The 25,807-nt window shown below is 37.2% G+C and overlaps 1 protein-coding gene across 1 annotated transcript in view; it reads left to right on the forward strand.

Moving 5' to 3' along the window:
* Positions 1-14,748, forward strand: part of LOC136831009 (transient receptor potential channel pyrexia-like) — a 65,698-nt gene extending 50,950 nt beyond the window's left edge. The window contains exon 6 of the mRNA XM_067090951.1: positions 14,112-14,748. Coding sequence (XP_066947052.1) covers positions 14,112-14,600 — 489 coding nt within the window. The 3' untranslated portion in view covers positions 14,601-14,748. The remainder of the gene's footprint in view (positions 1-14,111) is intronic.
* Positions 14,749-25,807: the final 11,059 nt, after the last annotated feature.

Here is a 25,807-nt window from a genome sequence, read left to right on the forward strand (position 1 = left end):
TCTAGATGGTGGTGAAGGGGGAAACAAAGGAACTGGAAATACAGAAAAGAGATACTAGCAAACCAGCGAAACTTTGCCAAAAATTTCGGACTTACCGTGGACGAAAGTTGTTTGCGCATACAACAGACGATCGGAAGTCTTGATAATAGCAGTCTACCCAATTCACTAATAGCAAGGAAAAAACAGTCAGAGGGTGAGTAGACGAGACGGTAGTACAAGGCGCGTGTCGCTCACACACACGCTAATTTCTCTCTGCTGCATCTCAGGTCAAGCAGGGTGGCTGGCCGGCATCCGTACGCCCTTATGCCCTGAGGGTCTGCAATTTTGTCAAAACATTCACTGAACACAGAACAGGGAAAAGGAGCTTAAGACCACCTTCAATAGAGGTTACTTATAGAAACTTTCCCTATGGGTTTAGGCCCCTAATGCTACCTAGTCCTGCTACGGGTGTTAATTTTTTTAACTGCCTAGCGCTACCCTGCTCGGACAAAGACGTCTCCCTGTCGTTGTTCATGTATTTTCTCTACAATAAACTGCATAGAGGGCGAATAGCAGAATATTTATAAAAATACATAGAGAGAGAGAGAGAGAGAGAGAGAGAGAGAGAGAGAGAGAGAGAGAGAGAGAGAGAGAGAGAGACCTTACCTTACCTTACAGACCTTACAGTTCGTTCGGGTTACCCCAGGTCCCTCAGTGTGAGGCACCTTTGATGTCTACCAGAAAATTGCCAACGCATCTTCCAGTATATTTTGCATCTTCCAGTTTTGGATGGTCTGGGATGCATCTTAGATATTTGTCGAGCTTATTCTTAAACACATCTACGCTCACTCCTGTTATGTTCCTCAGATGAGCTGGTAGCGCATTGAATAGACACTGCATTATCGATGCTGGTGCGTGGTGGATTAATGTCCTGTGTGCTTTCCTTAGTGTTCCTGGTATAGTTTTTGGCACTATTAATATACCTCTGCTTGCTCTTTTTGATATTTTTAGCTCCATGATGTTTTCGGTAATTCCTTCTATCTGTTTCCATGCTTGGATTACCATGTAGCGTTCTCTTCTCCTTTCAAGACTATATAAATTTAAGAATTGTAGTCTTTTCCAGTAGTCAAGGTCCTTAACTTCTTCTATTCTAGCTGTAAATGACCTTTGTACACTCTCTATTTGTGCAATATCCTTTTGGTAGTGTGGGTACCATATTATATTGCAATATTCAAGTGGACTACGTGACGTACGTTTTATAAAGCATAATCATGTGTTCAGCTTTTCTTGTTTTGAAGTGCGGAACAACATTCCCATTTTTGCTTTGCATTTTGCCAATAGAATTGCTATTTGATCATTGCATAACATATTCCTATTCAACATCACACCAAGGTTTTTAACTGCTTCCTTGTTTGTGATTGTTTCATTATTAGGTCCTTTATATGCATATAGCATTCCTACTTTATCACCATAGTTCATTGATTCAAATTTATCAGAGTTAAATACCATCCTAATTATCTCTGCCCATTTATATAATTTGGTTAGGTCTCTTTGTAGTGAGTTCCTATCTTCATCACAAGCAATTTCTCTACTTATTCTTGTGTCGTCTGCAAAACTTCTTACTACTGAGTCCTTAACATTACTGTCTATGTCTGCAATCATAATCACAAACAGCAATGCAGCTAACACTGTACCTTGTGGTACACCAGATATTACCGTAGCCTCATCCGATTTCTCATCGTTTGCAATCACTGTTTTCTGTTTTGCAAAAATTCTTTTATCCATCTTCCTACTTTGTCAACAATGTTATGTTTTCTCATTTTTTTTGCTAATATATTATGATCTACCTTGTCAAAAGCTTTTGCAAAGTCTAGGTAAACCACATCTGTATCTTTTTCATTTATCATATTTTTATATATGCTTTCATGGTGGACTAACAGTTGGGTTTGTGTACTTTTTCCAGGTTCAAAACCATGTTGTCAAATATTGAACAATCTATTTTTCATTAAATGTTTCATTATATTTTTTCCATTACCCTTTCATAAACTTTCATAATATGAGATGTCAGACTCACAGGCCTATAATTACTTGCCTCTAGTCTTGAACCACTTTTGAAAGTAGGAGTAATATATGCTAATTTATGCTCATCATAAATCTTGCCTGTATCTATACTTTGTCTTAATAATATTGCTAGCGGCTTTGCAATTGAATGAACCACTTTCTTTAACAATATGGCAGGTATGCCATCTGGTCCTGCTGCTGATCCATTTTTAATTTCATTAATAGCCTGCACAATATCGGCTTCTGTAATATCTATATCCGATAAGTATTCAATATTTTCATCTCTTATTTCTGTATCATTATCTTCATTGTCAATTCTAGGTGTAAATTCACTCTTATATCTTTCTGCTAATATGTTACATATTTCCTTTTTTCATTCGTTAATCGCCCTTCAATTCTTAGAGGGCCTATTTCTACTCTTATTTTATTCATCTTTTTTGCATATGAATAAAAAATTTTAGGGTTTTGCTTAATATTTTGTAGGGTCTTTTCTTCTAGGTTCCATTTTTCATTTTCTTTTGATTGTATAATCTTCTGTTCTGCATTTTCTATCTTACTTTTTAGTTCCATCACTTTCCATGCATTCTTTTCTTTTGCAAGACCTTTTTTCCACTTTCTGATTTTCTGGAACAAGATCCTTCTGTCTCTTGGAATTCATGACTGTTTACTTTTTTTCTTCGGTATATATTTTTCCACTATTTCCTCTAATATTTTATATAATATATTGGTATTTACCTGTATATTATCACTTACAAATATGTTTTCCCATTCTTTGTTTAATTCTTCATTTATTTTTGACCAATTGATATTCTTACTATAGAAATTGTATTTTCCATATCCTTCCCATTTTTTCGTCTCTTGCTTTTCTCTGTTTTCATGTGCTTTGGAACGGACTGTTAGTTCTATGACATTATGGTCCGAAATACTCGTGTTATATACTATTATTTCTTTAACATAGTTCACTTCATTCACAAATACTAGGTCAAAAATATTATCCTTTCTTGTTGGCAGGTGATTTATTTGCTGAATGTTATGTTCTAGTAGCATATCTAATAGCTTTTCAAATTGCCTCTTATCTTCTGTGCTACTATTGCTCTCGCTTTTATATGTATAAATACAACCACAGTCTCCTATTCGTTCTTTCCATTCTACAAAAGGAAAGTTAAAGTCTCTGGATAGGAGTATAGTCCAGTCCTTGTGATTTCTACATATTTCATCCAATTTGTCAATTATTATGTCAAACTCTTTAGTATTAGGGGTCTATATATTACAATGTTCACTAATTTTTCAGATTCAAATTCTACCGCTATTAATTCACATTCTGTGTTACTATATTTCTCACAGATTTTTCCTTGATTGGCATCTCTCCCATATATCGCGGTTCCCCCTTGATTTCTATTTTTTCTATCTGATCTATAAGTTTGAAACCCTTTATCTGGTCATCATTACCAGTCTCTTGGGAATACCAGGTTTCACTTATATTCATTATTTCTATTTTTTCATTTTGGGTTAGTTCTTCTAAGAACTCTATCTTTCTTTTTGAGTTACTCGAAACTAAACCCTGCGCATTCATCACTATGATGGTTTGCGTATTATATCCATTATCTAATATGGGTAATAATAAGGATTTTCCCATGTCTCTTTCCTGTTCTGATATGTTGATCTTTTTCATTTCCAGAAATTCGTACATTAAAAATCCAACTTTTCCATTATATTTGATCTTCCAGCTTCATATTTATTCATTTTGTGCATAAACCTGCATTTATCTCCATATCTGCACCATCCCCTAGCATCATAGATACATTGCTTGTTCCTTTTGCTATATCTAGGTGCTGATGCCTCATATCGTGGTGCTGACATTTCGTAATGTGTTGTTGGCTTGCTTTTTGCCTTCATCACATGATCTTTGTTCCTTTCTTTATTTGTTTCATTTTTACCTTGATTTTTTATATGTATTTGATTTTGATTTTGGTTTTTCATGGCTACAGGATGCAGAGAGAGAGAGAGAGAGAGAGAGAGAGAGAGAGAGAGAGAGAGAGAGAGAGAGAGAGATTATATACATTTTTGGAACAAGGGAAACGAAGACCTCCATTCTTACAAATTTATCTCCCGAAGTTTCATGACACCTGTCACATTTTCAAGGCTAGAAAACTGCACAACAAGCAGAATCAAAGAATCACAGTCCTTTCCCTCCGCTTGGTGAGTGTGTGTATGTACTGTACAGTATGGCCTTGACCCATGACTTTTGTGATATTTGTGCATAAACAAAACAAAGTTTTATGCCTATTCATTTACCAATTTTTACGCAGCATTGCCAAGCTCGTGGATTTTTAAATTTCTAGAACTGCGATTACATCTGTTGTGCGATTTTTTAAGCCATGAAAATGTGACAAGTGTCATGAAACTCCGGAAAATAAATTTGTGAGAATGGAGGTATTCGTTTCCCTTGTTCCTTGAAGATGTGTACGTTGTAGCCATGGCGTCTCCTTCTGTATATATACATATATATATATATATATATATATATATATATATATATATATATATATATATATATATATATATATATATATATATATACACACACAAGTATTAAAACAAATATCATTTAATATCCAATTCACTAAACCTTAGGACTAACTTGCACACAAGGGAATTATAAATGGCAAGTGCTTCGTCACCAGTGGAATTGGAACAGCTGCCACGTGTGTATGTATGTACAGTATGTATGTATGTTTGTATATATGTATGTATATAAAATACATATCTACATGTAATATATATACTGTATATATATATATATATATATATATATATATATATATATATATATATATATATATATATATATATATATATATATATATATATATATATATATATATATATATATATATATATATATATATATATATATATATATATATATATATATACTGAGTATATCAGTGATTCTCAAACTGGGTCCCATGACACTCTGGGGTGCCACAGACAGTGCCTAGGGGTGCCAAGATTGTCATGAATTTTGTCTTGGCTAGATCATCTCAATGCATATTTGTAAAAAAAAATTTGCAGAAGTCTTTGTACAGTTATTATCAGTGTGCCTACTCTAATTATGTTTATCTAATTCTTCTGATATGCTCTTTGTTTGTACAGTGCATTTCTGCGTGTACAGTGTGCTGATTTTGGTTTGAGTATGGATAACAATTTTATTCATTAAATAAGAAGTTAATTCATGCGATATTGTGGGATAGTGAAGAAGGGGTGCCACGGTAATGATTACATTAGTTAGGGTGCCATCACTAGAAAAAGATTGAGAACCACTGATATATATATATATATATATATATATATATATATATATATATATATATATATATATATATATATATATATATATATATTATAGTATATATACACATATATATATTGCTAGATGTGAATGCAGGGCCTTGAGTTTATTGGCACAAGGGTGGGGGAAGGTCGCATCCAACCATGCTTCCACACATAGCAATATCATTCAGTCAATAAATTATACAGGTAATTATAAGAGAAAATCTAAAAATGACAAGAATGTATTGACAAATAATTCAAGGTTGTGGAAGGCCACTAGGGTCCTGACACATTACAGCAATGGTTGATACATGAGAAGATACTTGATAACAATTACTAAAACAGGGGGACAACACACAGGCAGGACATGAGCCTGCACTATCGATGAGGGAATGACAGAATACGTGAATTACTCCTATGGGTGAGAGGGCCTTCTTGGCACTCAATGCAGGAAGATCATGATGGGAGCATACAATCAGGGCAGAGTCGGTTCACAGCGTCAGGTTTGATTTGCAATGATACAGTCAAGAGATTATCTGAGGAATGGATTTTGGCACTGAGGAGGTTCTGCTCAAGGTAGGGAATTTCTCTCTCATAAATATTTACAAAACACAATAATAACACTTCATCAGTGCAAAAATAATAATCAACAATCAGGTCACTAATATCACTTAGGTATGGGAAGGAAGGTATTGACGACAGACTATGGCACTTGGGGAGAGGGAGGAGGCAAAGGTATGACTGGCAGACACTAGGTCAAGAGGTAAAGGGGCGAAGGAGTGAAGCTGTGTCGCCTCTTGTCTGGTTCTCTTGAAATCTCAAGTTGTTCTCCCTTTTATAGGGGCTGACCCACAGCTCACAAATGCATGATGGGAGCTGAAACCACGTGGTTCCCACAGTCACAGATGCATGATGGGATGTAGGCCCATGCAGTTCCCACATGGCATCACCTCTTAATTTGGCTCCAATCCTTAGAAGGTAGGATCCGTCCACTCCCCACCTTTCTCCTCGCTGATGGTGTCCTCTGGCTATGGCAGTGGCCATTAATCCGCTAATCCCAATGCCAGGGTACTGTGAGAAGGAAGAGAGTGAGAATCACCCTTTCCAGGAAAAGAGGGATTAAGATCTGAAGGGGGGAGGGGGCTTTCAATGAGAACTAGGGAAATCCCAAATCGGGGGGGGAAGGGTCTAGTTGACCTAACAAACAGTTCTCTGTTCTCTTTGGTTATTCGTTTTATTCTAATTTGAGGCCAGGGGGCTGGCTTTGTATGAGATATGCAGATGCAATCATGCTGTCTGCATAATCTTGTAGCACAGCTTCCCCCACAAGAAGACATGTTGCGCCTTAATTGGGCGAGCATGTCTGTCTCAGCAAGTCACTTGCATCAAATTGCTCCTAGTCTTATTATACTTTCTCGGATGTCTCATTGAATTAAATCAAGTTTGCAAACTTCTGCACCGACATTAATGGTAACTGAATTACATTAACCGCAGTAGGGGTTTACTCTCAATCAATTCTTATAATCATCAATCAGCTACAGAGACAGCAGTTGCAAAGTATTTAAGGCTAACGTTTCTATGAATTTACACCTTACGTTAAGTACCATTGGTCATGGCTTGATCAATCATCAAATGCTCAGTCATGTTGTGAGACTTAATCATACAGTCTAAACTAAAGTTAGTTAGTTAACAAAATTTATTCATTATTTTGTTAGTTCAATTACATCAAGGTTGCAAATTCATACCGTTAGTTTTGCCTTGAAGAAGCATCAAAATGGGAGTACTGCATGTGCTTACATTAGGGGGTGCCACAGTACTCAATGCATCTGGCACTGTGCCACGTGGCACGAGTACCCAGGAGCTGAAGGCTCAACAACGTTTGCGATTGCGATTTCATCAGGTATCAATGAAAAGACAGCATCAAGGAAGGAAGTAATCTCAGGGGTTTCTCTGGAAGTAGGCCAAGCTATTCTGTGGCTCTCGAGTTGTGACTTAGTGTCTGGATAGAACATCAGCAATCTTTTTGTCAGTGCCCTTGATATGCTCTATTTTCCAGTTATAGTTCTGCAAATCTATGCACCAGCACATCAAGTGCTTATTATGATTCTTGAACGTAGTGAGATACTGGAGGGGGTTACGGTCTGTGAGGACAGTCAAGGGAAATTTATGATCTGCATAGTAAGATTCAAAATGCTTTGTAGCGGGAACCCAAAACAGCAGAGGAGGTTGATGAGGGCCTTCACGGCATTTTTCGAGCTCTCGCTTCGCACAGGAATGGCTTCAGGGTAGTGGGTGAACCTGTCAATGATGGTTAGGCAATGGGCAGTCTGCTTTTGCTCTTGAGGTGCCCTTGGGCCGTGTAATAATCAGTGACGACGTCCGTAAAGGGGATGCCGATGGAGGGAATGTTTCTCATGGGTGCCTTGGGGACGACTTCATTGGGACGTCCAGTGGTCTGGCATGTGGGGTACATGGATACAAAAGCCTTAACTGACTTTCTCATGTTAGGCCAGAAAAACTTCCCTGTAGGGCCTTCAGAGTATGGGTGACCTCCGGAGGTATCATAGGTGAGGGTCTTCCCTCTGTGCCCTTATCAAAAAAGCCACAGGCAGGTCAGTAGAGCCTTGCACGGTGTCGGGCTGAGACAGCAGCTATGACAGCAGTGCAGGGGCAGGACCAGCTCGGAGTGGGTCCACTGGGTTGTTGGAGCCAGAAGAGGGTTCATCTGGCAGTGGGGGCAGGTGTAACTGGAGGCCAAGCTAGCTCTGGATGCCTGGGCCAAGAGGAGAGGGTAGGTTGGGGCGATCGACGTACCCACCCCAAAAAGGTGTTTGCTTTCGCAGGTGGATCGTCAGTCATTGACCCTTTGGAACATCCTCAATTCAATCATTCAGCCAGCCAACCCTCACTTGTTCATCTTCGTTGATAATGGCACTCGGGGGCACCATATCCTTGGAAATGATGTTGACAGATGCACACTCCTGTCAACCAGCTGCAGCCATTCTTGGGGCGGTGAGGAGCTGTCAGGGGGTGCGATAATGACATATGTTCTGGCTGCCCCTTCAATGGGTTGGCCACCTAGGGCAAGATTCACTACTGCCTGCAGTGGGGAGGACTTCTTGCATCCTCGGAAGGTGGCAGATCGATGGCCCTTCTGACTGCAGTCTATGCAGAGGGCGTTGTGGTAAGACCTCGCCAGAGTGGCAGCCGGGGCAGACCTTGAGGAGGACGTGGCAGTGTTGGGAGTAGAATGGGGAGGGGTCCTGTCAGCTTGCTTGGAGGGCTGATTTGGGGGCATGCTGGCCTTTGAGCGGCACTGCTCAGTGGAATGGCTGCTCTTTTTGCAATGCTGGCATACAAGGGTGCCATTCTTCAGGCATTGCAACCCATAGGCGTTGCTCCATGTCCAACTCGTTCGCAAGACTGCAGCAGGGGCTGAAAGTCTCAGGACGCTGCACACACAGGAACATCACGAGGCCGTTGGGGGTGTAGGACATGAAGTCCTCAAGCTGCATCTGCTCTTTCAGGGTTTGGAAATCCCTGCACTCTAGGACTTCCAAAAAGCGATCGTAGGCTCTGTTCTTATGATACAGCCATTCAGACTAGGTCTGACCTGCCTCCTTCGGGAGTTGGCGCCACCGCTGTCTCCAGCGTTCAAGCATGATCTTATACTCCTTGCTAATAGCTCCTCGTACCTCATTCAGGTTGCCCTTGTGCCTGCTGTCTAAAGTGCAGAAGGCAGCCAAGGCTTTGCCATCCATGCGTTTAGTGAGCAGCAAGGCGATTTCGGCGGCAGAAGGGGAGTACATCATTACAAGGTCCTCCAGGTGATCAAGCCATTCTTCAGGCTCATCCTCAGCCCACTTCGGGATCAATGGATGGATCAGAGGTAGGGAGGAATGGGAACTTGTGGAGGGTTTTGAACTGGCTAATGGAGTGCCCATTTGGGCATCGGCAGCAGCTCGTCTCGAGTTCCTTCTCGTTTCTTCAGGAGCTTAAGCCTGTTGTCGGCCCACTGGAGAAGCTCGGTTCCCTTTAACCCTGCACTCTTCCCCAGATCCATGACGGCTTTGTGTTCTTTGAGCGCCATGTTGCTTCAGAGTTATACAGTGCAGGCACCGGCACGAGAGTTGGCACTTCTTCAAATGACATTGAGGGTGTGTGTCCCAGAGAACTCAAGGTTCGTTTGGTGAATGAGGATAACGTGCACAAAAACAGTAATGGCTATAGTGCAGAGGTTATAGGTTCAATCAGTCATCAGTCAATCAAAAGACACGGGCTATCCGAGGCGTCTTGTCCTGGGGGGGGGGAGGGTGGTTCCACAGAACTCTTAATCAATCAATTCTGGCATTCAGTGAGGGAGGGGTGACCCTTCTCGGGGGGCTACTACAGGATTCACTGCTGTTGTGCTAACTGAAACAGCTTGTCATGAGCATGTTCAATCAAGGTTCAGTCAAGAGGGGCTCGTCACAAGTGTGTTCATCTATCAATCAAGGGGGCTCATCATGAGCATGTTCATCAGTCAATCAAGGCACCTCACCATGGGTGTGTTCATTAATCAATAATCAATCAAAATAATATGGGGTAAGCCTCAATGGAATTTTAGTAATGAGAGACACGTAAATTATTATCAAGAGTGGGTTACTTGTGGTTGGGGGTTTTTAATTTTAGTTTTGCCTCTTTGGTGTACAAGTAAAGTGTGACCTATATGATGATGAATGAGAAGAATGAAATGTGTGAACGATCGTTTTGGTAGGAGAGCATAACGGAATTTCCAATTCTGTCCTGGGAGTTTTGGAACTTTAGCGAACATACAACACTTTTCATTCAATCTCTCAGCAGACTGGGCTTCTGCGCATGCTCGCCTCGTTCAGAGCATGTGCAGCTCTTCTGTCTCGACCAGTATCCACCTTCTGAAATGCCCAGAGACTTTCACTAATTTCAGGAACACGACCCTCGCTACCTCAATGAGGTGCACATATGGGGCAGTGTCGGTTCACAGCGTCAGGTTTGATCTGCAATAATGCAGTCAAAAGATTACCTCATGAATGGATTTTGGCACTGAGGAGGGTTCTGCTCAAGGCAGGGGATTTCTCTCTCATAATAACACTTCATCAGTACAAAAATTAATAATTAACAAATAAGTCACTAATATCACTCCAGGTATGGAAAGTAAGGTAAGGTATGATGAAAATTAGTAATAGAAGAATGAAAGGTAACCTGAAATCTCCATGTCTCACATTGCCTTATCCTCAAGGACGTCTCCATGGGCCATGGACGACGGACTATGGCACCTGGGGGTGTGTTGGGGGGGGGAGGCAAAGCTATGACTGGCAGATACTAGGCCAAGAGGTAAAGGGGCAAAGGAGTGAAACTGTGTTGCCTCTCGTCTGGTTCTCTTGGAATCTCAAGTCTTTCTCTCCCTGGGCACCGGTCAGTAGCTCCCTTTTATAGGGGCTGACCCATGGGTCACAGATGCATGATGGAAGCTGAAGCCATGCGGTTCCCACAGGCACAGATGCATGATGAGAGGTAGGCCCATGCACTCCTTACATGGCACTGCACCTTAATCTGGCACCAATCCTTGGAAGGCAGGATCCATCCACATCCCGACTTTCTTCTTGTTAATGGTGTCCTCTGGCTATGCCGGCGGCCATTAATACGTTAATCCCAATGCCAGGGTAATGTGAAAGAAAAAGAGAGAGCGAGAATCACCGTTTCCAGGAAAAAGGGGATTAAGATCTGAGGGGGAAGGGGGGCCTTAAGACGAGGACTAGGGAAACTCCAAATCTTAGGGGTCTATTTTGACCCGACAAACAGTTCTCTGTTCCCTTTTGGTTATCCGTCCTTTAGCAATATATATATATATATATATATATATATATATATATATATATATATATATATATATATATATATATATATATATATATATATATATATATATATATATATATATATATATATATATATATATATATATATATATATATATATATATATATATATATATATATATATATATATATATATATATATATATATATATATATATATATATATATATATATATATATATATATATATATATATATATATATATATATATATATATATATATATATATATATATATATATATATAATATATATATATATATATATATATATATATATATATATATATATATATATATATATATATATATATATATATATATATATATATATATATATATATATATATATATATATATATATATATATATATATATATATATATATATATATATATATATATATAATATATATATATATATATATATATATATATATATATATATATATAATATATATATATATATATATATAACATTTGTACATTTGTATATAGCTACTCAAATATTAAACCACAAATGTCCTTTAATATCCAGTTCACTATACCTCGGGACTAACTTGCAACCAAGAGTAATTATAATTTAGTGCTTCGAACTTCTGCCTTGCATAAAAAACAACGAAACCCTTATCAGTTAAAATTTTCCTTGAGTATAAGTTACTCCCAAAGTATAGTGAACTAGATATTAAACAAAATTCGGGGCTTAATATTTGTGAATATAAAAAAATGTTACGGTGTATGAGACAAATAATTCATAATTAGCCAAGTGTCACATACTTTCCAGTCAGCTATGAGAGAGGTGGATTGATATCGATCCCAAATACAAAACCTGGATTCGACGAGCATATGTACAACAGAGCCGATATTAGCTTATACCTCATTTGATGGATCAGTGGTTAAGTCACCGTCATCAATGATTCTAAACCAAGCAGCGGTTCGAACCCACTATGACAAAGCATTCATCAATTTCAACTCTACAATTCCCCTTGGGGGTAAGTTACTCGCGAAGTATGATGGACAGGATATTGAATGATGTGAACACAGAAACTGCAACAGTGAAAGTGACAAAAATTCATATAAGCATACACACACATATAGTATATATATATATATATATATATATATATATATATATATATTGATTTATCTTTTTAAATATATACATGTGTACATATATATACAGTGTATATATATACTGTATATATATGTATGTATATATATATACATATATATATCAGAACCTGAAAAACCCTCAAGGCCACATTAAAAATATTTATATCGGAATTTTATTCTAGTTTAAGTCTAGAGCGACATAGGGTCTAGTTAGTACTTGGATGGTTGATCCCTAAAGCATGTCACACTGTTGGTACATCCTCCCTTGACTGTATATTTTACCAAGGGCGATGGGCTAGCAACCTCACCCCAGGCCCAATTAAAACGAAAGGAAAGCGCCTTCTGTAACCTTTTCAAGAAAATAGAGTAGTTGATACAGACCTCCAGAACGGGAGGTTGGGGTCAGGCGGGAGCGAGTGGGGGTTGGGGGGGGGGTCACTGTTGCCAGAGAAGCAACTGGTGAGAGATTTAATCTTGTCCAAGCGGGTTACATAACACAAAACAAACGGTGACGCACAGTTAACAAGGAATGGGATTGTATCTGTGTGGAATGTACAAACAGAAACGAAACATTTACCATGAATCTGAACCCGCAGTTGGAAGCAGTCTTTGCAATTTGTAATTACAGAAGGAAAACCATTCTGATGAAACCTGTTATAAAGAAACAAACAATATATGTAATTATAAAAAAAAAATTCAAGAAAACTTTGAGTCAGACTGAATGAAACGTCTTTTACAAAAAAAAAAACACACCGAGACAAATTCTGTAATTAAGATAAAAAAACATGAATATGAAAGCATTATTTATATACTTTTCTGAGTATTATCATCAACATCATCAAGCGTTATTATGAATAGCTATATAATCTTTAGTTTATTGTTTTAAATATTTTAACAATGACCTTCCTGATGGACATTAAACTGAGTTCTATATTCTGTTTTGGAATTTGAACGATTACGTATTAGTGATGTGCATAGTACATATAATAATTGATAAATTTTTTACTCAAGTCTCCTTCATCTGCTTACTTTTAGAACTTATCTAAGACTCCAATTTTTCTGTTTACCTCTCGACTTTATCTAAGACTCTTTTTGGTCACTTAAATGATTAAACTCTGTATAGGACTCTTCTTTGTCTGTTTACCTCTTGAAAATAATCTAAGAATCTTCTTGATCTTTACAATTCTTAGCCTTTATCAAAGACTCTCCTTTATCTCTTTACCTGTCCGACTTTACGATTTATTGGTCAGCTAAATTCTTACGTTTTTAAAGGACTCTTCTTGATCTGTTTACTCCGTAGCTTTCATCTAAAACTTCTTTACCTGTATAATTCTTAGCCTTTATCCAAACATCTGCGTTCATCTCAGACTTTACCTAAGACTCCTAGTCAGTTTACTTCTTAAACTTGATACAGGACTCCTCTTGATTCGTTTACTTTTTATTCTTCGTCTAAGACCCTCCTCGATCTGTTTACTTAAACCTTTATCCGTGAATTTCCTTGATCTTTTTATTTTTAGCCTTAATCTAGACTTCTTGGTCTGTCTGCTTCTTAGCCTCCACCAAAGTCTTTCTGATCTGTTTATTTCCTAGCCTTTATCTAAGACTCCTCTTGATCTCTTTCCCTCAAATTTTTCAGGAATCCTTTACCTAGAACCCTTTTTCACCCACTTTGTTAAAAAAGTCCTTTATAACAGTGTGCTTGGCCTCTAACCCCAGTATTTTTCCCACAGGGAAACAAACTCTTCTTTGTGCGGGACAAGAAATGTAGCGAGACCAGCCAGCCGTCGCACTTGCTGTGCAACGTCATGGAGTGCCTCAGGAACCGGGAGACGTATGACAAGGGCGACAACAAGGCCAGCATGAGGACCAAGCGCGGCAGCCGCATTCGTCGCGTCGGCAGTGACTACACCCACGACGTAGGCAACGACTTGAAGGAACTCGAAGCCAACATGACTGAACTCGTCAGCGAGAAGATGGAGTACATGATCGATTCTCACGGGGAGCTGGCCTACCGGATGGCCACCCTCGAAGATAAACTGCAAATGATCACGGAATTGCTCGCTCATGCCATCAACAGCAGCGCCGGGTCAGTGCCTCCTAGTTCTAGCAGAGGACAACCGATGACGGAGTTGCTCGTTCTTGCCGAGAATTCTGGGTCGGTTCCTTCCAGTGCCAGAGAAGTGCAAACCAGAAATAAGAAAGATGAGCAAGAGTCGTAGTCAGTTCTTCAGATGCGCAGAACCAAAGCACAAGCCAGTTTAATGAGTCAAGGTCACAAAAGTATGACGGAAACAGACTTAATTTATACTGTCGCATAAGGTCACAAAACAGGTCAGATTCACAAACCAATACTGTACAATTGAAATATCTCATAGTGGCTGAACTTCTGAAAATATATTGCCAAAATGACGCTCCCGACATTACAAAGCAAATTCAGTGAGCTGCATTTTCACGTGGTAGTTAAATCTCTTGAGAAACATGTCCAGTCATTCAGAATATATCTTTGTTAGAGTTATTACAAACATCTCACTGACGATGTTTAATCACGAAATATTGTTGTAGGTCTGCAGAGGGTTATGAGATGAAGTCGTAAAGTCTGGGTAAAAAAGGCTGTGGGAAAACGGATTCAGAAACGCGTCTCTGGAATACAAGAGTCAAAGTTCTGTCTGTCATAGATTCTGTGTAGCCTGCAGATTATAAATATGGATAGACAGAATATATTGATTATTCTGACCAGAACCATGTATTTTATTGCCATAATAATCTGTCAAGTATACGGAGATCTGTTAAATTTATTTTTATGTATGTATGTATGCATGTACGAGTATATATGTATGTATATATACATAGACAGTGTATACATGTATATTAATACACACACACACATATATATATATACATATATATACATACACATATATATATATATATATATATATATATATATATATATATATATATATATATATATATATATATATATATATATATATATATATATATATATATATATATATATATATATATATATATATATATATATATATTATGAGCTTATGAATGTATAATTACAGTTACCAACAGTTTCAAAATGGTATCTCAGATCATCTCCGCCTTACATTCTCCTCGGTGGGAGCAACTATCCACAGAGCCAAGAGAGCGTGTCCGAGTTAATAGACACATGTTAATGCGCAGAAATATGTTATCATTGTTATTATTATTATCGTTTACAAATTTTATATGAAGTCTCAATAAAAGTTTTAACAATGGAGCCACTGAATATATGTCCTTCAGTTTTTAAGCAGGGATTGATCATTATCATCTTATTATCAATATCACCCCTAGAGCAGAATGACATAAGTTTCCAGGCCATTTTCCGAGAAAAAAAAAACCACTGTCCTTCTGTTGATCGAAGCCGCGAATTAGGCACTTGATGGTCAGCAGACTGTTTATGGGTTGTAGCTTGGGTAAAAAACACCGTGAAACAACAATTTCATCCCAGAGGACATATTTATATGTATGTATGTATGTATGTATGTATGTATGTATGTATGTATGTATGTATGTATGTATGTATGTATATATATATATATATATATATATATATATATATATATACACAAATAGATATATATATATATATACAAATAGATATATATAGATATATATACATATATATATGTATACATATGTGTATATATATGTATACTGTCACGATGCATTCCAAGTACCTGGTTATTACACAACTAATCACAAAATTCAAAAATTTGCCTCACTTAAGCTGAGTACTCTAAAGGTAACAGTGATCCTTAAAAAGCTCACCAATTATGTGAAAAAATCAAACTAAGTTTATCAAAACAAGTGTAAGGTATCAACAATTAAACAAGAAATATACTAGAGTAAAAGGGCATCACTCCATCAAACAATGTTAACTGTTTCCCTGGTCTTAATTCACTTCAGCAAAACCAAAGGAACAAAACATGTTTATCACTGCCTTATGCACACAATTAATCCTATTCACTGGTGGTCAATAAATGAAACTGTTTTTAAAACACTAAATACAAACATTTATTTTTAAATTCAAAATTTGTAATTAAAATTCACAATCTGAAAAAATTTACTATTACTTAGAAACAACACAAAAAATTTAATTAATTATTGAGTTAAATTATTAAACAAAACTAAATCACAAAAACTTTATCAAGAAATTAATTTAATCAAGCAAAATTTAAACTATCAAGAATTACTCAAGATTTGAAAAGAAAATCTTAGTAAATGAAAATTAAATAAAGTATGCAATGTTAAATTATCAAGAAATATTTAAAATGCTAAGTAAATAAATGTCAAATCACCAAAATATAAAATGTGAAAAATTATGAGATTGCAAACACAAAAACACAAAAATACACAAAAGATTTACCAATAATAGTTTCACTAAGGCAACATTTCCCTAGTATACCTTATTATACCATGGTAATAATAAGTTAAATTCACTTTACCTTGCACAAGCCTGTGAAAACCTTTGCAAAATCACTTGAAATGCTTTAGATTCACAAAATACACTTTTGGTCAGGTGCTGTTACAAAATACTCTTTTCCTACATTCCGATCTCAAAAGCTAAGTTTAATATTAAAATGACCACACAAGTATTTTACATTAACTTCTCTATTTAGAAGAAAGAGAGAGAGAGAGAGAGAGAGAGAGAGAGAGAGAGAGAGAGAGAGAGAGAGAGAGAGAGAGAGAGAACCAACTCTAACGGTCTCTGAAATCAGAATGAGCAAACTTTAGGGTTCCAGAGGGAAATGAAACAACCAGACGACGTCAGAACAATACGTGATCACAGCAATGCAATCCTACAAAACATGATGCAATCGACCGAGATACGTGCACTTACTCTCAAAAAGGCGCATGTGACTTGAACAAAAAAAATCATATGGGACAAAGCTCTTAATGAAATCTCAACACGATCAAAACAGACGGTAACTGGCCAACCATACACGGCACACTTTGAAAACAAAGACTAAGAACCAAAGTTAGTTTCCAGAACAGTACATGAAACATTGCGGAATCATTCGTCTTTTCTCGTATGGGACAAAGCTTTTACAGACTCGATTGCCATTCCTGTGCTAGTTAACTCGTTATCCTTGCGACAACAACTGAACCAAAACACGACATACCATTTCATGGGTAAAGAACACTTGTTGCTAGGGAACAAAATGCGCGGTCACATACTACGTTACTATTAAAACGTATTACCAATTTTAAATTACGTTATTATCTAAAGCATTAATTCTTTTGAGATCTGACATTACACTAAATATGATATATATCAACATTTATTATTATTGCACATAACACGTGATAAATAGAAGAGTAAATATATCAAAACTATAGAATGATATAAATATAACAAGGCAACATCATGAAATTCCTCCCACGAGAAGATTAGTTATCCCAGGTTTGAATCCACCGATTTACAATGGGATAAATGATCTGCTATGACATTATCTTTTCCTGAAATGTGTTTCACTTTTACATTATACGGTTGCAGGCATAAAGACCAACTGGTCAGTCTCTGATTGTTATTTTTCATCTTATTGATGAATGAGATAGTGTTGTGGTCAGACAACACTAAAATTTCTTCATTCCCAGGTCGGTTCACATACACTTCAAACTTTTTTAATGCTGTGATTAACACTAACGTTTCCTTTTTTGATCATTAAGTAAGGTTTCTGATGTTTTTTCAACTTTGAAGACATGAAACCCACTGGATGCAGAATACTGCTGTCATCTTCTTGAAGTAGAACAGCTCCAGTTCCACAGTCGGATACATCAACTTGTATTAGAAACTTCTTATTGAAGTCTGGAGCTTGAAGCACTTGTCTTGCAGTTAATATGGCTTTAACCTTCTCAAATGATTCTTGACATTCTGGAGTCCAAACAAACTTTGTCTTCGGACTGGTTAAGTCAGTTAAAGGGCTACTGAGAAATTTGGACAAAGTCGGTGATAAAATCCAGCCATGCCCAAAAATCTTTGTAGTTGTTTCCTCGTAGTAGGGAGGTTAGCCTTATGGATACCTTCTACATTAGTGTCAACATGAGCGAGAAGGCCTTTTCCAACTTCAAATCCCAGATACTGGACAGTTGCCTTTCCAAACTCACTTTTTTGTAAGTTGATTGTTAGTCCTGCTTCCCGTAGTTTCTTGAACATTTTCCTTAAAATCTTCAGATGTTCTTCCCACGTATCAGAATAAATCACAGTGTCATCAAGGTAAACACCTATTCCTTCTATGGATTCTAGCAGTTGATCCATCACTCGTTGGAATGTTGCAGGTGTATTCATCAGACCAAATGGCAAAACACTGTATTGATACAGTCCAAAAGGAGTAATGAAAGCTGACAGTAATTTAGCATTCTCATCTGAGGGAATTTTATAATATCCTTTCAACAAGTCTATCTTGGAAACAAATTTGAATTGCCCAATATTGTCAAGTAATCGATCTATAAGAGTCAAGGGATAATTGTCAGCTACACTGATGGAATTCAGTTTCCTATAATCAGTACACATCCTAAGTGATATGCTCCCTGTTTAAAAGGTTTTCCATCTCTGATCTTTATCTCATGCTTTGTCAGATCGGTATGCCTAGGCACATCTGCAAAAATTTCAGGGAAACTTTGAATCACCTCACTTAATTCACTACTTTGCTCAACACTCAGATGTTTTAGTTTATCTTCCAAATTTTCCAATACTGAAGAATTGTTCATCTTGCTTTCAGCTCCCAAATCATAGCCATCATTGTCCTCTGAAGATGAAGCCGTCTGTGTTATTGACACTGTTTCAGTTTTGGTCTCTGAAAAGCAAGGTTTCAAAAGATTCACATGTATCTTACTCTGTCGTTTCCTTCTTCCTGGTGTTTCAATCACATAAGTTCGACCACTTAACTTCTCTATTATCCTACAGGGACCTTGAAACTTATTGGTAAGGGGAAATCTTTTCCCAGGTAAGAACACTAGAACTTGCTGTCCTATACTAAAGCTTCTTAGTTTAGGCTTAGCATCATATCTCCTTTTCATTTTCTCTTTACTTATTTTCAGATTTTCTAAAGAGAATTTTCTAATTTCTCTTAACCTTTTCCTCAAATTCTTCACATATTTTCCTTGGATTTCCTCCTGATTTTCTTCCCAATTCTCAGCAAGAGTCTTCAATGGATCTCTCACGTCTTGGCCAAAAATCATTTCGTTTGGTGAACTCCCATACATTCTTGATAAGCATTCCTAACTTCAAACAACATCAAGGGTAAACCAACATCCCATTCTTTTCCTGACTCACAACAATACTTAGTTAACACACTTTTCAATGACTGGTGGAACCTTTCCAAGGCTCCTTGAGTCTCTGGATTATAAGCAGTTGATAACTGTTGTTTCACTCCTAACAAGTTCATCACACCATGGAACAATTTTGGAGTAAAGTTCATTCCTCTATCACTTTGCACAATTTCTGGTATTCCAAACTTGGAGAAAAACTCCACTAACTTCTCAGCAATTACCTTTGCAATTATACTTCTTACAGGAATCACCTCAGGACACCTTCTCACTGGACACATAAATGTTAACAGATATTCATTTCCTTTCTTTGTCTTCGGAAGCGGCCCAACCACATCTATAATTACTTTGCTAAAGGGTTCTCCTCTAACTTCTATGGGTTGTAGGAGGGCTTTCTGAATGGTTTCATTCGGTTTTCCAGCTACCTGACATGCGTAACACTGTCTGCAAAACCTGTTAACATCCTTGTGTCCAGGCCAAAAAAAATACTTCATAACCTTCACAACAGTCTTCCTGATTCCAATATGTCCAGACTTGTGCGCTACTGCTACCAACTGCTTCCTCAATGGATATGGAATTAAAATTTGATGATATTCACCCCACTCAGCATTTCCTCGTACATCTGCAGGTCGATGCTTCCTCAGTAGCAATCCTTCCTTTAGATAATAACAGGTAAGAGTTTGTTGCATCTCTTCTTGATCAACAACTCTGAAGAACAAATCAGCTAACATTGTATCCTTCTTCTGCAGTTCCATTAGCTTCTCTCTAGTCACTTGACCAACTTCAAGGGCTGAACTCTCAATATCTGCTAACTCTGCTACTGTAGTTTCACTACTATCTTCAGGAACACTCTGACTACTCTGAGTCTCTTCAGTAACAACAGGATCCTCTTCTTCTTGGGAAATCTCTTCATTACTAACACTAGGGGAAACTTCACTTTCCTGGAACAGCTCTTCTAAGCTCAAAGATCCGTCACTTGATCCTTCTTGTGCAGGTAAATCCTCAGTTTCTTCACCTGCAAACTCAGTTCTCTTCATACTCCTGACAGTTACACAACTTGGAGACAGGTGGGGGTTTTTCTTCTCTAAGTCTACCATAGGACTAATCCTCAACGGTCTGTCTGTCACTATGGAACAAGGAACAAATGGTGTGCCACCAGCATCATTACCCAGTAAAACATGCACACCTTCAAAAGCTAGTGAGCCCTTTATAGCTAAATCAACATTCCCTGTCGCCAATTTGGAAACAGGTGTGTAAGAGTTTTTCTTCTTCCAAACACAACTGCAAATCTACCTGAGCAGGACTAACTGTCTCTTCCAAACACATGGTTTGTCTGTCATCCATAGGAACAAGACAAAACAAAGAGCATCTTGTTTTCTTTTTCTAACGAACGCGACTTCAACCATACAAACTTGTTTCTCCTAACCAGTCTTAAAAAACTACTTGCTTTGCCATGCAACATTCAATCAGCTAAGTGAGTCTTCTGTCTCAAACTGTATGTATGTTTCTGTTTGTGAAGATGACAAACGTCTTGCCAACATATATTTTGCTACTGCATTGTATTCATTAATCTGTCTTAAATCTCATGCAATTGGCCATATGTAGTCTGGATCTCTTATCCCTGTTTTGCTCTGTCTGTATGTAGATGCTACGTTACGGTCTGCACACATCAATAACAAGATACTGGCATTTAATCTCAGTAGGAACTACCAATAAACCAGTTAACACCCAGCCTCGATTTCCCTCAGCATATAGGAGTTACCTTCTTCTTCTATACCCGTCAAAATAACTGAATCTCTGGTGAGATTCTTCTCCAACTGTGGGTGAGCACCACAAACTATCACACTATGGTTACTCCCCGTATCACGTAATACCTTGACTGGTACCTGCACACTCCCTCCTTGAGTTGTCAGCGTACCTTCATAGATACATGGCTTAAAGGCCTCCAAGCTGCTCAGCCACTCACTGCTTGAAGTTACATTTCCACTGGTTGCTAAACACTCTGTTTGTTTAGACCCTGTCTTCCCAACTGTCTCAGTCTTCCCCACACTGCTCTTCGTAGTTTGTTTCACCTGGTTACCTTTAACCACTTGACCAACTGGCTTGGTCTGCTGTTGTGTCTGATAACAATCTCGACTGTAGTGTCCTACTCTTCCACACTTGAAGCAGACAACATTAGTCTTCTGTATCTGTCTTGAGAAACTGGATGATGAGGATTTGACATTCAATTGCTGAGGGGTATTACCTGGCTTTGTGTTGGCACTGCCACTAGAAGGATTCTCAGTAGTAATGTTCCTGAAATTTGGATGAGACCTAAAACCTGTGCATTGTTGGTTCTGGTACTTGACATTGTAATTACTTTTGCTACAAATTATATTATAGTCCTCACTCAGTGTAGCAGCTTTGTCGAGATTCGTAACCTCTCTCTCTCTTAAATAGGCTTGTATGTGTTCAGGAATTCCTCTAAGATATTGCTCTAGGACTACTAACTCCTCAAGTTGTCCATAGATTTAACTTGAGCAGCCTCCAACCATCGTTTCAAACATCTTCTTACTTTGTATGCATAATCCAAGAAAGTCATCTTGTCATCCTTTCTCAAAGATCGGAATCTTTCCTTGTGATATTCAGGGGTCATCTGGTAAACTTGTAGCACATTATGTTTGAGTACCTTGTACTCTTTACATTGATCAGCTGATAAGGCTAAATAGGCACATCTTCCTTTACCAATGAGAACACTCTGTATCAAGACAGACCACTTATCTTCTGGCCATCTCATACTTGAAGCCACGTTTTCAAAGTGACCAAAAAACTCACCTGGAGCTTCTTCTGTAAACTTTGGAATTAACTTCTGCGCTCTTTCTACATCAAATACAGACTCTTGAGTACCTTGGATAGGGTTAAGGGTGTTACAGGTAATGTGGATCAAGCTTTTTTTTAATTCCATCTCCCTTTAATGCCTTGTTTTTTCTTTCTTCTTTTCTCTTTCTCTTTCTTCTTCTGCTGCTCTTTCTCTTTTCTCCCTTTCCTCTCTTCCTCTTTAAACCTGCATCTTCAGCTTAATCAAACTTTCTTCTGCTTCCATGTGTCTGAGCTCTACCTCTGCATCACTTTTCTCTTTCTTTTACTCTTGCTTATTTATGAATTCTTCCTCAGCTGCATTCAACAATTCTTGTGCCTCTCCTAACTCTTCATCTATTTTACCAGAGTCCATCAATGCTTGGATTTCAATACATCTGATTTGTGCCTTAGTCATACCACTAAACACATTACCCCCACATGCCACTGCTAAGGTAGTCCACTGAGCCTTAGTCAGGTTGGAATCAGATAACTCTAGGATTGATGGAGCTACTAAAAACTTCTGCACACTGAACAGAGCCATTTTCTCTAAGTTACTCAACTAAATCATTCACAATACAATGTTAAAATACTTATGTGGTCATTCTCACATCAAAATATATCCCTAACACCACCAGTATAAACCATAAACCAGAGTGATATTTCGTTTTGTTCCCAGGTCTGGGCACCAAATTTGATTGTCACGATGCGTTATAAGTACCAGGTTATTACACAGCTAATCACAAAATCCAAAAATTTACCTCACTTCAGCCAGATGCCTGAACTCTCATAACAATAAAAATTATGAGTGAGGACTCTAAAGGTAACAGTGTTCCCTTAAAAAGCTCATTAATCATGTGAAAAAATCAAACTAAGTTTATCAAAACAAGTGTGAGGTATCAACAATTAAACAGGAAATATACCAGAGTAAAAGGGCATCACTCCATCAAACAATGTTAACTGTTTCCCTGGTCTTAATTCACTTCAGCAAAACTGAAGGAACAAAACATGTTTATCACTGCCTTATGCACACAATCCTATTCACCGGTGGTCAATAAATGAAACACTGTTTTTAAAAACACTAAATACAAACATTTATTTTTAAATTCAATTTTATAATTAAAATTCACAATCTGAAAAAACTTAGTTACTTGAAAACACAAAAATTTAATTAATCTTGAGTTAAATTACTAAACAAAATTAAATCACAAAAACTTTAATTTATCAAGGAATTAATTTAATCAAGCAAAATTTAAACTATCAAGAATTACCCAAGATTTGAAAAGTAAATCCTAGTAAATGAAAATTAAATAAAGTATGCAATGTTAAATTATCAAGAAATATTTAAAATACTAAGTAAATAAATGTTAAATAACCAAAATATAAGATGTGAAAAATCAAGAGATTGCAAACAGAAGAACACACAAAAATACACAAAATATTTACCAATAATAATTTCATTAAGGCAAAATTTCCCTAATATACCTTATTATACCATGGTAATGATAAGTAAAATTCACTTTACCTTCACAAGCTTGTGAAAATCTTTGCAAAATCACTTGAAATGCTTTAGATTCACAAAATACACTTTTTGTCAGGTGTCGTTACAAAATACACTTTTCCTACGCTCAGATCTCAAAAGCTAAGTTTAATATTAATGACCACACAAATATTTTACATTAACTTCTCTATTTTGAAGAGAGAGAGAGAGAGAGAGAGAGAGAGAGAGAGAGAGAGAGAGAGAGAGAGAGAGAGAGAGCCAGTTCTAATGGTCTCTGAAATCAGAATGAGCAAACTTTAGGGTTCCAGAGGGAAATGAAACAACCAGACGACGTCAGAACAATAAGTGATCACAGCAACGCAATCCTACAAAACATGATGTAATCAATCGAGATATGTTCATTTTCTCTCAAAAAGGCGTATATGACTTGAAAAAAAAAAAATCATTTGGGACAAAGCTCTTAACAAAATCTCAAAACAATCAAAACAGACAGTAACTGGCCAGCCACAAACAGCACGCTTTCAAAACAAATACAAAGAACCAAAGTTGGTTTCCTGAACAGTACATGAAACATTGCAAAATCATTCGTCTTTTCTCATGTGGGACAAAGCTTTTACAGACTCGGATGCCATTTCTGCTCTAGTTAACTCATTATCCTCGCGATATCAACCGAACCTAAACATGACATACCAGATCATAGGTATAGAACACTTGTTGCTAGAGGATGAAATGCGAGGTCACATACTATGTTACTATTAAAACGTATTACCAATTTAAAATTATGTAGTTAAGTTATCTAAAGCATTAATTCGTTTGAGATCTGACATTACACTACATATGATATTTCAACAATTATTATAATTACACACAGCACATGATAAACAGAAGAGTAAATATATCAAGACTATAGAATGATATACATATAACAAGGCAACATCATGAAAATATATATATATAATATATATATATATATATATATATATATATATATATATATATATATATATATATATATATATATGTAGCACTGTATGTTCTCCTGCAGATGACCTTTAAGCACTCGGAGCACCAACTGGCAAATAACAACTCTTAACAGGACAGCTAATGAGCGGCCAAATGGATCGTCACGAACGGAACTACCTTCACAGACCTGTTGACCGGAGGAATTAGCCATTCACTGGTTAAAATATTAGCGGAAGGGAATATTTTTAGAAAATGTAAATTAGATGACGGACCTGAAATTTACCAAAACTTCGAGTTGGCTCATTCTGTCGGCACTGTAAAGTTTAACGCTTAGATAAACTCTAAGCAGAACTGCCTGGTATTATCCAGTCTTATCACTGTATACTGTAACAGAACTGGTATGTTATTTATTTATCTGTTAATTTTGCTTTATATTGGTTATGGTAATATTTTGTCTGAACGTTAATGAAAATTTTATCTAACTGAGCATTCGTTTGTTTCTGCTTGTAGGGTTGAAGGTTTTGTTGTATTTGAAATAAAATCAAGAAGAAACGCTGCCGTGATTTGTATCTCCCCTTGGATTGCAATATTTGGTAGCAGAGCATTCACCACAGCAACCTTCAACCCAGTGGGTTACCAGCACGTTCCTGGAAATATTTACTTCTGGACTGGAGTGCAATTGCAAGGTAGGACATTTGTTTTGGAGTTACATACAGTGCTAGTGGGGATAAAATGGGGCCAGACAGTGTAAAAGATGAGGGGGACGTTCTTGACTACATTATGGGAACGAAGAAAGGCGCAGGT

The sequence above is a fragment of the Macrobrachium rosenbergii genome, chromosome 48 (genome assembly GCF_040412425.1).
Source record: "Macrobrachium rosenbergii isolate ZJJX-2024 chromosome 48, ASM4041242v1, whole genome shotgun sequence".
Classification (NCBI taxonomy): domain Eukaryota; kingdom Metazoa; phylum Arthropoda; class Malacostraca; order Decapoda; family Palaemonidae; genus Macrobrachium; species Macrobrachium rosenbergii.